General features: G+C 37.7%; 1 protein-coding gene across 6 annotated transcripts in view; it reads right to left on the reverse strand.

Moving 5' to 3' along the window:
- Positions 1-13256, reverse strand: part of KIF21A (kinesin family member 21A) — a 91662-nt gene that overhangs the window by 29628 nt on the left and 48778 nt on the right. For 4 of the 6 annotated variants that reach the window (XM_063323405.1, XM_063323401.1, XM_063323403.1 and 1 more), the window contains exons 12-22: positions 10357-10395; positions 7839-7923; positions 7501-7618; positions 6041-6229; positions 4942-5141; positions 4432-4539; positions 3891-3959; positions 3569-3780; positions 2642-2795; positions 2058-2258; positions 631-732 (exon numbers count right to left, since the gene is read on the reverse strand). In XM_063323405.1, coding sequence (XP_063179475.1) covers positions 631-732; positions 2058-2258; positions 2642-2795; positions 3569-3780; positions 3891-3959; positions 4432-4539; positions 4942-5141; positions 6041-6229; positions 7501-7618; positions 7839-7923; positions 10357-10395 — 1477 coding nt within the window. The remainder of the gene's footprint in view (positions 1-630; positions 733-2057; positions 2259-2641; positions 2796-3568; positions 3781-3890; positions 3960-4431; positions 4540-4941; positions 5142-6040; positions 6230-7500; positions 7619-7838; positions 7924-10356; positions 10396-13256) is intronic. The other 2 variants (XM_063323404.1, XM_063323402.1) reach the window with 1 other exon arrangement.

Raw genomic sequence — 13256 nt, forward strand, 5'->3', positions numbered from 1 at the left:
TGCAAAAAAAAAAAAAAAGAACGGGTAATTGGTCAGTGGGACTAACACAAAGTCCATTTCAATAGCCTTGAAGTCTTTCATTTGATTCAATGACACTGAGTTTGGCCTCCAAACAGAAAGAAAAGCAGCAGCGAGAGCATATGATACATGTGTGCACAGGGTTATAAACTGCCAAATCTCATTTTGAAAATATTACTTCCCAAAGCTTTCAGAAAAAGCCCACATTGCTCTACTCAAAAGTAGAAGTCTGACTAAAATATGCCATACATCAATATACTTTAAAGGCTCATTTTTAAGCCACTCTTAAAAAGATCCTGAGCGTTCTGGAGCTTGTTGAAAAACATAGAAGCCCATTATTTATTTGATTACAAAGAGCTAGTGCTCTTATAAGAACAACATGAGGTAATTAGTGAAGCAGGCTCTACTGGGGGTTGAAAAAACAGGGAATAGATTGAAGGGGACAATGGATCTCAAGGGCCTTCACACTGAGAATCAGCACGGCTCTGTAGCATTGACCAGCTTACTTTTCACAGGTATGAATTCACGCTAGTTAGTCTTTATGACAGCACAAGTCTGCTCCTGGTACATGGCATAGGTCCTGGCATACGCATATTTTGCTTAATGCATTACCTTATTGATACCCATTGTGAGGAAGTGATCAAGCAAATATCGAGCTTCTGTCAAAGTGCAAGCATTAATCACTGCTGTTACATCCAAGGTCTCTCCTTCTTCCTATGTGTGCAACAAAAAGAACAGGCAGATGCAGAAAAATGCTTTATTTTAATTCATTACAGTGATCACAGAAAATAGAAACTGTGAAGAAGCTGCAATATCATCCAGTTCATCCTCTTGGTACCCCTAACCATGTCTGACAGACTTTTTTCCAAACTATCCCAAAACACCCCACAGAACAGACTCTGCAGCCTTCCCAGTCCTTCCAGTGTTTCAGTTCCATTCGTATTAGAAAGCACTTATCAGCCTCCAACTCAGATTCCTTCTTTCTGCAAGGTAATGCATTCACAATGGATGCAGAAGTGAGTGCATTACTTCACTGTCTGCAGCCTTCACACATTTGAAGAGTTCTTCCCCTAGCCTATTGCTCATTTTTCTTCAGATTATTCTCGGTCAGTATTAAGCACTCTGGTACCTTTAAGAATTATTAAACCTTTTGTGTTCACTACTTCTTTACTGGTAAAGTCCTGTAACCTTGTACCATGTTGTCCAAAATTCAAGAAACCCTGATGTGCGTAAAATAGTAAAAGCTGCTGGGGATGTAACAGATCGTAAACAGATGTAAAACACAGATTAGCCCATGGTGGGAGAGGAAGAACTCGAGCACTGCCATATAAAAATACTGGTAAGTATTACAGTTCAGACCTCATGTTACCTGTGCCAAGAGGTCTAGGAGATTGTACGTGGTGGATTCTTCCTGCTAGATCATGTAAGATATGATGCACATTGTAAGGGTTTTCATATTGGATTTCTGCTTTTGGTAATATTCAAATTTCTACATCAGTCATAATAGACAATTATTATCTGAAAAGTCAACCCTGAACAAGAAACTTGGCCTGAAAAGGCTCGTTAGTTATAAAAAGCCACTGTTCCATAATTGAAAATATACTTAAATGCAATATAAAGAACGTATATAAATTCTTACATACAAAAATACTTAAATATATTTAAAGCATACAAAAACAATACAAGGGAGTGGAAGCATATCAACAGCTGCAGGAAGACGATACAAGCTTTTAGCCTTCAGTCTCAAGAATTATATTAATTTAATGCCAGCAGAATAGAAAGCATCAACTTTGACATTTAAATGCTTTGCAATCTTAACTTGCATTACACTATTGACACTAAAATTCAAATCTGAAAGTTCAGTTATATAAACACTCTTCATTTCAGACTTCACCCAAGTTTTCACCAATTTTCACTTCCTGGTTCAATAATTATACAGACAAAACAAAATTCCGTTCTAAATGAGAGAATTTTTCAAGGCTAAAACAGTTGCTTTTTCTTTTCTTCATTTTACTATTTTTGCATAATACTTGACCTACCTTTGCTTCTTCCATTTGCATAATGTTTGCTTGGCAGTCAGAAATGCTGTCGTTAATGTAGTCTATATTCGCAGTTAGTGATTCCATCTCTTCATTTATGTTTTGGACATTTCTATCTGCTTCACTGCCACCCCCATCCTTGATGAGCTTCTCCCTTTTCTTTGAAAGCTTTTCTCTTCTTTTTGTAAGTTCTTCACGTTGCTATTTTCCCCAAAGACATAATATTGCATAAAAAGGAATTAGTAAACGCTTAAGGCATTTAAGCACCTTTTTGTTTTATTTTCCTTTCCTTGTTATACTTTAACTAACATATCATGATTTCTACAGGAAGAAGTTATATATACAGGTAAATATACCTTAGTATATTTGCCCATGATTACTGTGCTTTTTATTTCGTACTAAGCACAGCAATCCCATGGTCCAAATGCTTACTGGAGTTGTTTAGATCATCAATGGCTGCAATAGATTACAATAACTTTGCCTACGCCACCATCACAGCAATTAATTTACAGCAAACATAAACGCACTGCTCTCTCTCTATTTAATATGATGATACCACCAACAGCGTGTAGCAAATCACCCACCGTAAGTAACCTGTTCATATCTGCCTCCATATTGGAAATGGTCATCCTCTGCATAATGATATCAGTCACTCTGCGTTCAAGTAATTGCCACTTCATCCTGGCTGCCTTCGAGGAGTAAACTCTGCTTGTCACCGTTTTCCGCTGATATTTCTTGCTGTGATAAATTCAAGAGAAACATACAGCTAAGTGTGAAGTAGTCCAATCACACATTTGAATGCGGAAATGACCAGGCCAGAATATTTTTCGTGGACAACTTAAAAATTTCTTGCAGTTTTTCATTGCACCAGACAGCTACCTGCACCCAGCCCTGAACTCTACTGCGCTCTAAAATATTGCATTTGACAAACAGCTATCAAACACTGTGGCGTCTTGTATGATGCACCATCGAAATCGAATGCCACCTAAGAGCGGGTCTCTATTTAACAAGAGGATCTGTTTCAAATCACAGTGTAAGATCACCAATAAATCCAATACATTAAATTGTGTAATTGTGTTTTGCAACAAGTTTTTCCTTTGTTTGGGGGGGGGAGGGGGTGGGGGGGGGGGGGTGGTGTTTGGGTTTTTTGGGTTTTGGTTTTTTTTGTTGTTGTTGGTTGGGTTTTTTGGTTGTTTTTTTAACACTTAGGAATACTGCAGGCATTGTACCACTAAGGGCATTTCTCTTTAAGAGCAGATTAACTGGATTTTGAAATTTTAGGGTTTCTTAATGTGACTTGTTCTTTAATGCCATTTTATATTATTCCACACTGCCTTAAATACACAACTCAAATTACATTTGATAATGGTAAAATGCCCATTTTATGAGCATTACATGACAGCAGTTTGAAAAACAACTACTACAATATGTATCGTCACAAGATTATCTGCTAGAAAGTCCATGCAATACTCAGTTCTCTCAAGAGATTATGAAACATTTTTAATCCTTACGCTGTTCCATTTGTTGCAGTTACAGATAACGCTTGAACCCTTGCAACAGGAATTCTCATTTTCTGCTGTGCTGCTGTTCTTGAGCCATCGTGCTCAACTGATGAACTAGAACTTGCTTCCTGTATAGGATGCTCAGGCAGGCTCAGCTTCCGACTGACTTTTCCTGCCACTTTATCAGACAGAGGCCTTACTTGCCGACGAAGGGCTGTAACCTGAAACAGAGTGCAGAGATACGATTACCTCTCCCCAAAACTGCATTTGAAGTTACAGCAATACAATATAATTCTGTTTTTAAAGATGCATTACTGTTTTACCACAATACCTCTTCAGTTTTGCGACGCAAGATAACTTCTTGATTTCTTTTCTGAGCTTCCAGAAGCTTGAGCTGATGCTGTGAAAAAATACAAGCAGCACATGATATTTTTTCCATTATCTGCCACCAGGACTGTGTTGTATAAAAAAAGACCTTTACACATTAATACAAGTTTGCAAAACTGTTGTGACATGAAGTGGTCAAGTCACAATTGTTTCTTACTCTTCCTAGTGTATCAATTCTCTATCAAAAAGAATACTTCCATGCAGGCAAGGTGGTAGTTAACCAGTTTTGTGAAGATTCACTAAATAAAATAATACCAATATACATATTCAATAAGCCTTCTATTTTCTGCTGCACTTCAGACAGAAACTAGGAACTGAGTTATCATAGAAGTCAAAACACATTATGTGCCTTTTGACTGGTGAAAATATAGAGGTTCATGCCCGCCTCGGTGAATGCATATACACATGCTGTGTGCCTGCAAGCAGATGCACTTCATAATGATAGATGCTTATTCCAAACTAAAGTTCTTTATCTGTCAAATTACCTCTCGCTTGCGTTGCTCCTTTTTAAGCTGTGCAATCTCTCTGTTTCTTCTAGATTCAGTCATTCTAGCTTTCTCCTGCTCTTCTTTCATTTGTTTCATCAAGCGAACCTGTAAAGAGGTCATCACTTAGAAAAGCCGTTTACACTCAAGTGCTGCTCCCTGCCACCACTCATATAGAATTTCTTCTTCAAATTGCCATCTTCCAGCACATTACATGCTTTTAGCAGTTTACACCTCCTCCATCTAACGTGTCTTCTTCACTCTGTGCTGAGTAACAGCCAACAAGCAGTGCGAGCGTCTTCATGTTTGATACTGTAATTTCTGTTCATTAAGCCGAAAAGCCACCCCTCTCCCCCAGGAATAGCCTGGTCTTTGTATCTTTTCTGTTTTCAGACTTCTGAGCAGCTGACAGCAAGAACAGAGTTATCTGATAGGTAAATGCACAGGAGATTTCAACCCATTTTTCAGTGAAACACTCATTGTACAACACTTCAATATACTGAAATATACCTTGGTTTTCTTCATCTCTGTCACCTCCTGCTGCAATTTCTTCAGTTGCTTTTCATATTGAGACTGATTTTTAAGCAATCGTGCATGTTCCTTTTGCGCTGTTTGAAGCCTCTGTAGTTCTTTATTCATGGCTTGGAGTTTCTTTTCATATTCTGACTTGATTTTTTTTGCCTTTTCTTCTGAATAGGTCTCTACAGAACCTAGAGCAAAAAGGAGTTCTTAATCTGCTTTTGTTTAGGATATTTTCACTTTGCCAGCCACAGCAGATGACTGCTTCCTCTGCTTTTAGCATTATCTTCCAAAAATTTTGTCTCTAGCTCCTATCACCTCCACTGCTTCGAACCTTTCACCTTATCTGTGTTCTTGGATAAGAGATCGAGTATTAGCACTTTCCTTCTGATTTTGTTTTGCACTAGACAACAAATATGTGAGTACATGAAGACACAGACACACAGGTGCTTGTTCACACATATGTGCACACGGTCATAACAACAGCCCCAAGAGCCATCAAGCCTAGTATTCCTTTTCTGGCACTGAACAAACAGGAAGGTATAAGGAACAGTAAGGGAACAGCAAAAGCATGTAAAGTATAAAGCGTATATAGTATATTTTTAAAAAGAAAGCAACAAACAAAATACTTCCCCCAGTACTCTCCCCAAGTTCACCTACTTGTGGCTTACAATTTCCTGAGCCAGAGTTAGTTTTTCACTTCCACACGATTACATATTGAAAAAAGTTTGGTCAGTAAAACATCTCTGCAAGGCTGCCGATCCTAGTTCTTATTTTTATGCAAATCAAAAGAAAGAGTACTTTTAATTCAGGAACTATGTTAAAAATGAGAACTCGTAGAAAACTGAAAATGCTTATTCAACCAAATCAAATACCAGTTAGTAGCCGGACCTTTGTAAAAAATAAAAATCCCTCTCAAGTCTGGTAGAAATTAGAATGAGTAAAGTATGATTCATTGGCTCTATGGGTACAAACCTACTTCTGTTTTCTGCAATTTCTTATCACATTTGAAAAATTGAGGGAAGTAGTAAACAATTCAATTTGAATATCTTACACAACATCTAGATTTAAGTGATTTTGTACTTCTTACCCAAGTTCTGAAGAACCTGATCTCTTTCAAGCTGCGTGTCTCGAATCTTATGTTGCAGCATCATTAGTTTCTCTTCATATTGTTTTTTCAGTGTTTGCAACCTTCGCTGGCTGTTCTCTAGCTCATCTATCAGTTTCTGCTTAATGGCTATTTCACAGGTGATATTTGCCAAGTCAGCTTGATAATTTTCTGAAATAAAAAGTTTTGAGTAATGAAAAATTAAGACTTCTGTTCAAGTAACACCGAGGATCACATAAGTTTAGATACCCCCTGCAACATCAGGTTTATTTCCCAACATGTAAGTTGTGCACAGGGGAATTCTACACAAAGCACAATGCAGAAAGTGAAAGTATTATATGCAGTTCATGGTAAAGTCTCCTCCTTGAATGCTCTCCCCGTTCTAGAACTGGGAAAGTGGCAGGGAAAGATACCTCTCATTGGATCACAGTAGCCCGTGTGTTGTAAGTCCTCACCTTTAAATCTTAACATCAGCAATCTGTCCTTCCTCCTACAAAAGTTGCACAAGCTGTGAGACTTCGGTCACATCTCAGGGCTGGAGAATAATTGCCATTCATAAACCCAGCAGATTATAAAAGGAAAATTTGATTGCTGGCAGACTCTAAGGGGAGGCTTTCCTTTCTCTAGCTCTTAGAAAAATACAGTCAAAATTCTGAGAAGCGAGGAGCCGCCTCAATCATGGAAGTGGAACAGTGAAGGGAATGAGAAAAGGAGGAGGAAAAAGTAAGGAAAAAGGACTAATGCACATGCTAATTTATAAAAGTTTAATTAATTTCTGTAGTCAATTATGTCCTTTTTTTGGTTTAAGATTATGTGCTCCAGAATAAAGATGTCAGTTGAAGAGGGTTTGGTGGGTTTTTTTTCCAGGTACTGCAACTCCTGCTAATGGTCTCTGTGACTCTAAAACAAGAAGGAACCAACAGACTTGGTTTGCCCATTTAGCCCAACTCACATGAGAGAATTGCTGTTGATGCTCTCTCTGACTACAGCAGTCCTAATTTGTATACCACACATAAGCCAGTGCTTAACATTTTTACGAAAAGTCACAGCCTCTGAAAATGAAGAAGGCTGATGGGACTCCCAGCCTCTCAAAATTAAATTCTACTCATTTCTAAATTAGGTGAATGAGAGCTATCACCTTGGTGATTAGTTCCGAGACATAAAAATAAACCAGTACTTAAACCTTATGCTTTGGATAGTCTAACTAAGGAAGAAATGTGTTACCAAACATCTTATGGCCTCTGGTCAATTCTAAAGCCAGTACTGAGGCACTTGATCAGATGTATATTACATGTTTTAGTACCATAACCAGGAAAGAATTCACTGGACATACAATCCACAGAGAATTATGGACAGTGGGTTGAAAGCACACACTCTTGCCTACCACAACCCAAGGAATGACAGATTTTGTAAAATTCTACAAACTATTGCACTGACATCACCTTTTTCATCAGAGTCAGAATCCGATTCATCTGAGCTTTCGACTACTTCCATGTCATCTTCATCCTCATCATCTTCCTCTTCTTCATCCTCATGATCGCTTACTTCTTGAATCTCTTCCTGTAAAACGTACAAAATAGAAAGATGTTGAAGTACACCCTACACTTTTCCATCTCCCAGTCACTTGGTGACTATCACTGTGAAGCCACGGTATTCACCTAACCCATTCCTAATTTCACACAGAATCACAGAATGCCCTTGTAAATGTAAATCTTTAAACAGATATGTAAATCCTTAAACATACAATGAACAAATAAACCAAACACTTCTAAATACTTACTGCTTCCAATTCATTATTCTCTCTCTCTGAAGTGCCTTTTTCATCTCTTTTCTCCTGCTCGTTATCTGTGTTATCTTCTTTAACACTAGCAGAAGAGGCACAGAAACAAGATATTCACAAACTGAAATGACATGTTCTTCCCATCCCCCAAACCAATACAGTTGTAATTCCAAATACAGATGAAAGCCAAAGTGAAGTTAGACAAATGTACAGGTGTTGGGCATGGGTAAAACACAACTTCCAATCTCCCGCAGATAATAAAATAAAGCTTAGTTACTCCTAATCTTAACTTGCAAAATAATATTAATGATTAGCACATTGTTTTAGGGCATATTGCACAGCTAGGACAATCAGAATACACATCTTCATATACTACAGCAGTACTCATTTTGCATGGAAGTTGCAGTGTACCCAGAACAGCTTTCACAAAACAAAGTGAACATTGTGTGCAGGTACAACATACAAGTATTACTACACTCTCAAGGTGTAACAGAGCCTACTGGGCTTGCAATCATCTGAAAATTTATGCATAAGTCTTAAACAATATCCTAACTTATCATACTATAACTACTCTCGATCAGTTATCTACTTTGACATCAAGGGAATGCTCAAAATAGGCATTGATACAAAACCCAAAAGAGTTGAAAAATACTGAAGTTTTCCAATAGGACTGTCCAGCTGGAAAAGAAACCTTTCCCAACTATTAAGATCACTTTTTAGTATATTTCCATGCTTTTGTTTTTCAGACTATGGTTCAAAACTTATTTAAAAGCCAAGTATCTCTATATTCTTTCCTATCTTGGCAACCTGAACTGTAGTGATGGCTTATGCAAATTACGGCAGGGGTTTTTTGGTTTTGTTTTAAAGCTTTGGTGTATTAGCCATTAGGACAAGTTTTAACATTTTTAAGTGCATATTTGAGATGTCACATGCAAATGTAAAATTCAAAAACCAATCGCATTCTGCAAATTGTCATGGATCAAATGTCAGTTCCCTCTAGCACTACATGTGCAAAATCCAAACCATCCCCAATAGATGGGAAATCATGACAGAACTGGGATAGACACCATAGGGGGTAATAACAAAAAAACGTGGTTAGAATTGCCTAAAGTGGAATCCACCTCACCTAACTTCAGCTACATAAAAGTTTGGCAAATTATGTACTGTCACTGATCAGGAAGGGTAACTAGAAATGCACGTTTTTCTGCACTGACACCAGAAGCAGCCCAGGCTCGAGATCTAACTCTTAGACAAATCCAATTCTCAGTGAAGTGACAAGAAATGTCAGTAGATTCGAAACGCTATAATTTGGCAAGTGACACCTAAAAGCCACCTTTAAAACAGATATCTACTCTGAAGAGAGCCAGTTAAGTAACAAAGTGCTCCTGCGCACACATGATTTTTGTTATACTATTTTTTAACCTGTTCAGTGATAACGGGTTCCTTCTGCCCCACTTATCACCAGCGAAACCAAATCCAGCTACAGCTGACCATGAGCAAGACAGAAAGATTTTGCTTAGACTGTATGAATCCACGCAGCAGCCAGGGAGGCTGGAAGTAAAACGTCTAACCAGATTTGTACAGAAAAATATGCCAAACAGGGAACACTAAGACATGCAATCTCATTTCCACAGATTCTCAGCTCACTCAGCCCACAGTATGTTCTGTTTTATGTTGGTTAATAAGCCTAAGTGATAAAAGATCCTAGCTGCAATGCAGACTGAGGCAAATCCCTAGTTTCCCTTCTGCCCGCACGCAGCACAGAGCGCACCACTACAAGGTATTTGTCTTCTGCCTAGTAAAGGGGAGAGCCAGGAGGAAGGAGAGCCAGCAGCTCTCCCAGGCAGAACTGAACTGCTTCATTTGCAGGCTACTCATCTGTGGATTCACAACATCCCCAGGAATTAAGTGGAGGCTTGGGGGATCAAAGTAGACAGCTGAAACATAAAAGCTCCTTTACTTTCATTTTTAATGACAGTATATTTCTCTTTTTAGACCCCTCAACTGCTCTCTGTGACTAACTACGTTACGTACTACTTTGGCTGAAACTGAATGGAAGGAACGGTCAAGGATTCAGTCACATGCTTTCAAAAATAAAAGAAGCAGACTGAGGTGTGAAGGTCTAAGACTTTCTTGATCTCACATGCCAAAATTATTGTTGTCGTATACTGCCTGCTATATGTGTCATACCATGTGAGCTACTGCACCTTCCTCCTGCCTTTCATTCCGTACAGGCCATGCAAGAACAAAATCTACTTAATTCTATCGCAATTCCCAAAGGTACCACCTCCCCACAAACACTAGCTCAACACTCTGCAATCCCAGAGCCAACCTCAATTCCACAACAGGGGTTTCTTCCGAGTTAAAACACTTATTGAAAGTGAAAACACAGGAAATAATTCTGAAAAGCCAAATGAACTACTCTTGAAGTATTTATGAATCTGCCCAACTTATTTTCATGTATGACAACCAGTTAATTGAAATGACAGGTAATTAAAAACCTGGGAAATATTCCAACCTTCTTTCTTCTTGACTGCTTTCCTCAAGTTTCTGTAGCCTTCAAAAGCACGAGGTACAGTATTGGAAGGCCAAGCCAATGAAGGACAAACCAGACAGTGAAAAGCAAAAGTGATAAGAAGGTAAAAAAATGATATATGAGCTTGTGGAGTTCAAAATGAAATTTTAAAAGATACCATCAAGAGACAACAAGTAGTAAAAAGGCAATACATTTTGCACAGTTGGAAAGTAAACAGAAAACAAAGAAGAAGCATTTGTAGGTTAACTAATCTGTCACTGTCAACAATTGTAAATTCAAGTTACACTAAGAAAGAAGTTTTAGATATAGACAATGTATTTCACTTTGAGAATTATTTCTAATACGCATTCAAAAAAATCACTTAGTTCTTGAAAAAGCTTTCTCCTCTTTTGCCATTTAAAATTGGCAGGTAAAATACAAAAAATTGCAAGAAGTACTGCCACATTGAACCAAAGTTATATAATCTCAGGAATACGTCAGGAAAAAAACCAATGCACTAGTTCTATATATGCTGATAACATATTTTAATATAAAATAGTAATGAAAAAAATTTAGTACTGATATTCTAAATTATATATTCTGAATATAAAATCTTCAAACTGCATTTTTTTGGGGGGGGTGTAGTTTAAATAAAAAGCAGAAAACTGCAGTTTAGTTTTATGGGATTCAAAAAGTACATGCCAATGATTGCTTGTTATTTTTTAATAAATTAACAAAACATATGCATCAGAAGCAATGAGATGGACAGAATGTTAGTATTTTTACTCGTACTTTTTCCTCTTGAAGAAACATGGATGTATCAGTAAAGAAATGTCTGCATGACATATATAAGTGCAGAGATGGCTTAAATTTCAACAACTACTGGTATTCCTCATGTTCCCATTATAAGAAAGTTTTGAGCAAGAGGTTTTGTTTTGCTGCCTTTTCACCTTATACTGCCTGTCATCTTCCTTCAGTATCAGCCAGCAGCTAACATGCTGAACCCCATGTAATTTTATCACTAATTTAGTTTAATAAAGGTTAGGGAAGTCAACAGACAGCAGCCAAAAAAAGGTTACCAGGTACCCTAAGGCTGAATAACAATTGAAAGGGACATGGGAGGTTTGTTCTGGAGCTTCTGGCGAATAGGTCGCACTGTGGGACACCCCAGTCGAGCATGTCAGTATTTCAGTAGCCAAAACATTGCTGCTGTGTAAACTGGTTCTAATAAACTTTATGACAGATGCTTATTAAAGGCTACAGATGTATAGCAGTACATACCTGCTGCTCATTCAGAAACTGGCTCTTAGATCTTCAGGCTAGCTCACAACAATTTAGGTAAGTTGCATGTGCTTAAAATGACACACCTTTCATAATGCTGACCCGTAACCAGGAAACAAGCAGATCAGGAAAGGTAGCAGATGGGGCGGAACTAGTAACTAGGCTTACCGATCCCATTTGAATATGCTAGTCAGACAACTTTAAAAGAACAGCAACCCTAAAAAGAAATAGTACAGTAAAAGCAGCTAAATGCCTGTAGAAGACAGAAGTAGAGCAAAGAATCCTATCAAACTGCAGGGCAAATTGTCCCTTTGCTATACATTAGTATACCCATTGCCAATTCCTGACATTTCAATCGAATAAAAACTCACAGTGACATATTCTGAACACAGACTTTGCATTTCATTAATGAGGCAGAAGCACTCCATAGGTAAGAAGTATGGCTTTATGCATAATCCCTCAAATTCTAACATTTCTTAGCTTCTAAGGAATTTCTCTCCTAACATATGCACCTCAGAAATTTATAAAATTTATTACAAAGTGGTCTGCAGATGGACCAGGAGATAGATTCAAACCTTGCCAGCGCTTTGAAAAGCATGATGCCATCCTATAGAACGTAAGACCCACATTAAGATAGAGGCTGGACCATCAAAAGGTCTCTCCCAACTTAAATTTTTCTGTGGTTGTCTAATTCTATAATGCTAGGATAAAAAAAAAAAATCTCAGAAATAGTTTATGGTAACTAGTCCCTACTTCTGGATCAGACCACTTGGCTATCCCGTTCACAAGATTATTGTCCTAGTGTAAGCAAATATGACTGGATGCAGAAGCTTCCTTCAGAGAAGAAAAAAAAAAAAAAAAAAAAAGAAGAAAACCCAAAACCACACAACCAAAATGGACAGCCATGTGTTTTACTTACTACTGTATGTAGGGTAAAACTTCCAAATGTTTTTTTAAAGTGATCCTCTCCTACAATAACAGATGTTACTCAATATAGGTAGTAACCTTTATCCATTGTTTGGACACAAACCTGCGTGCTACCTAATGCTGAGCCCCCAGCCTAACAATTAGGGCTCTAGCTAAGCATGTATTTAAATGCATACTTGATTTTAAAATGTATTGAAATACACAATATCAAATCTCTTTGTTCTTGCATTTATGGTTAAAGAACATGGTTAAGTGTTTGGCTGAAGAGAGGACAGAACATTCTGCTGATCTCATTTAATACTTCTATCCTCCCCTCAAGTTCTTACAAACAGGAGACAAAACCTAACAAAATCAAAAGTATGAGTATCCTGAAAAATGATATGCAAAGGAAGAAGTTAGTTATTAAAATAAGTATTCTCTACAAGTATCAGACATTTTTGTGGTGAATGGATTTATAGATACAGGAATTCAAATCTACTCGATACTTCGACTACATTTCAGGCTTATACAGTTTTCATTTTACTCTAACTCGTAGAAGAAGTCTGAAGGACTATTAGTAGAAAGAGCAATAGGTTAGAAGTGTGGACAATTTCAAGGAAAAGGGAAAGATCTCTAACGGAATCAAAGTCCTGGAGTACACAAACAGACCCTTGCTGTACTAACTGCTGTCTGAACAGGCATTTATATCAATGACT

The sequence above is a fragment of the Chroicocephalus ridibundus genome, chromosome 1, assembly GCF_963924245.1.
Source record: "Chroicocephalus ridibundus chromosome 1, bChrRid1.1, whole genome shotgun sequence".
Classification (NCBI taxonomy): Eukaryota; Metazoa; Chordata; class Aves; order Charadriiformes; family Laridae; genus Chroicocephalus; species Chroicocephalus ridibundus.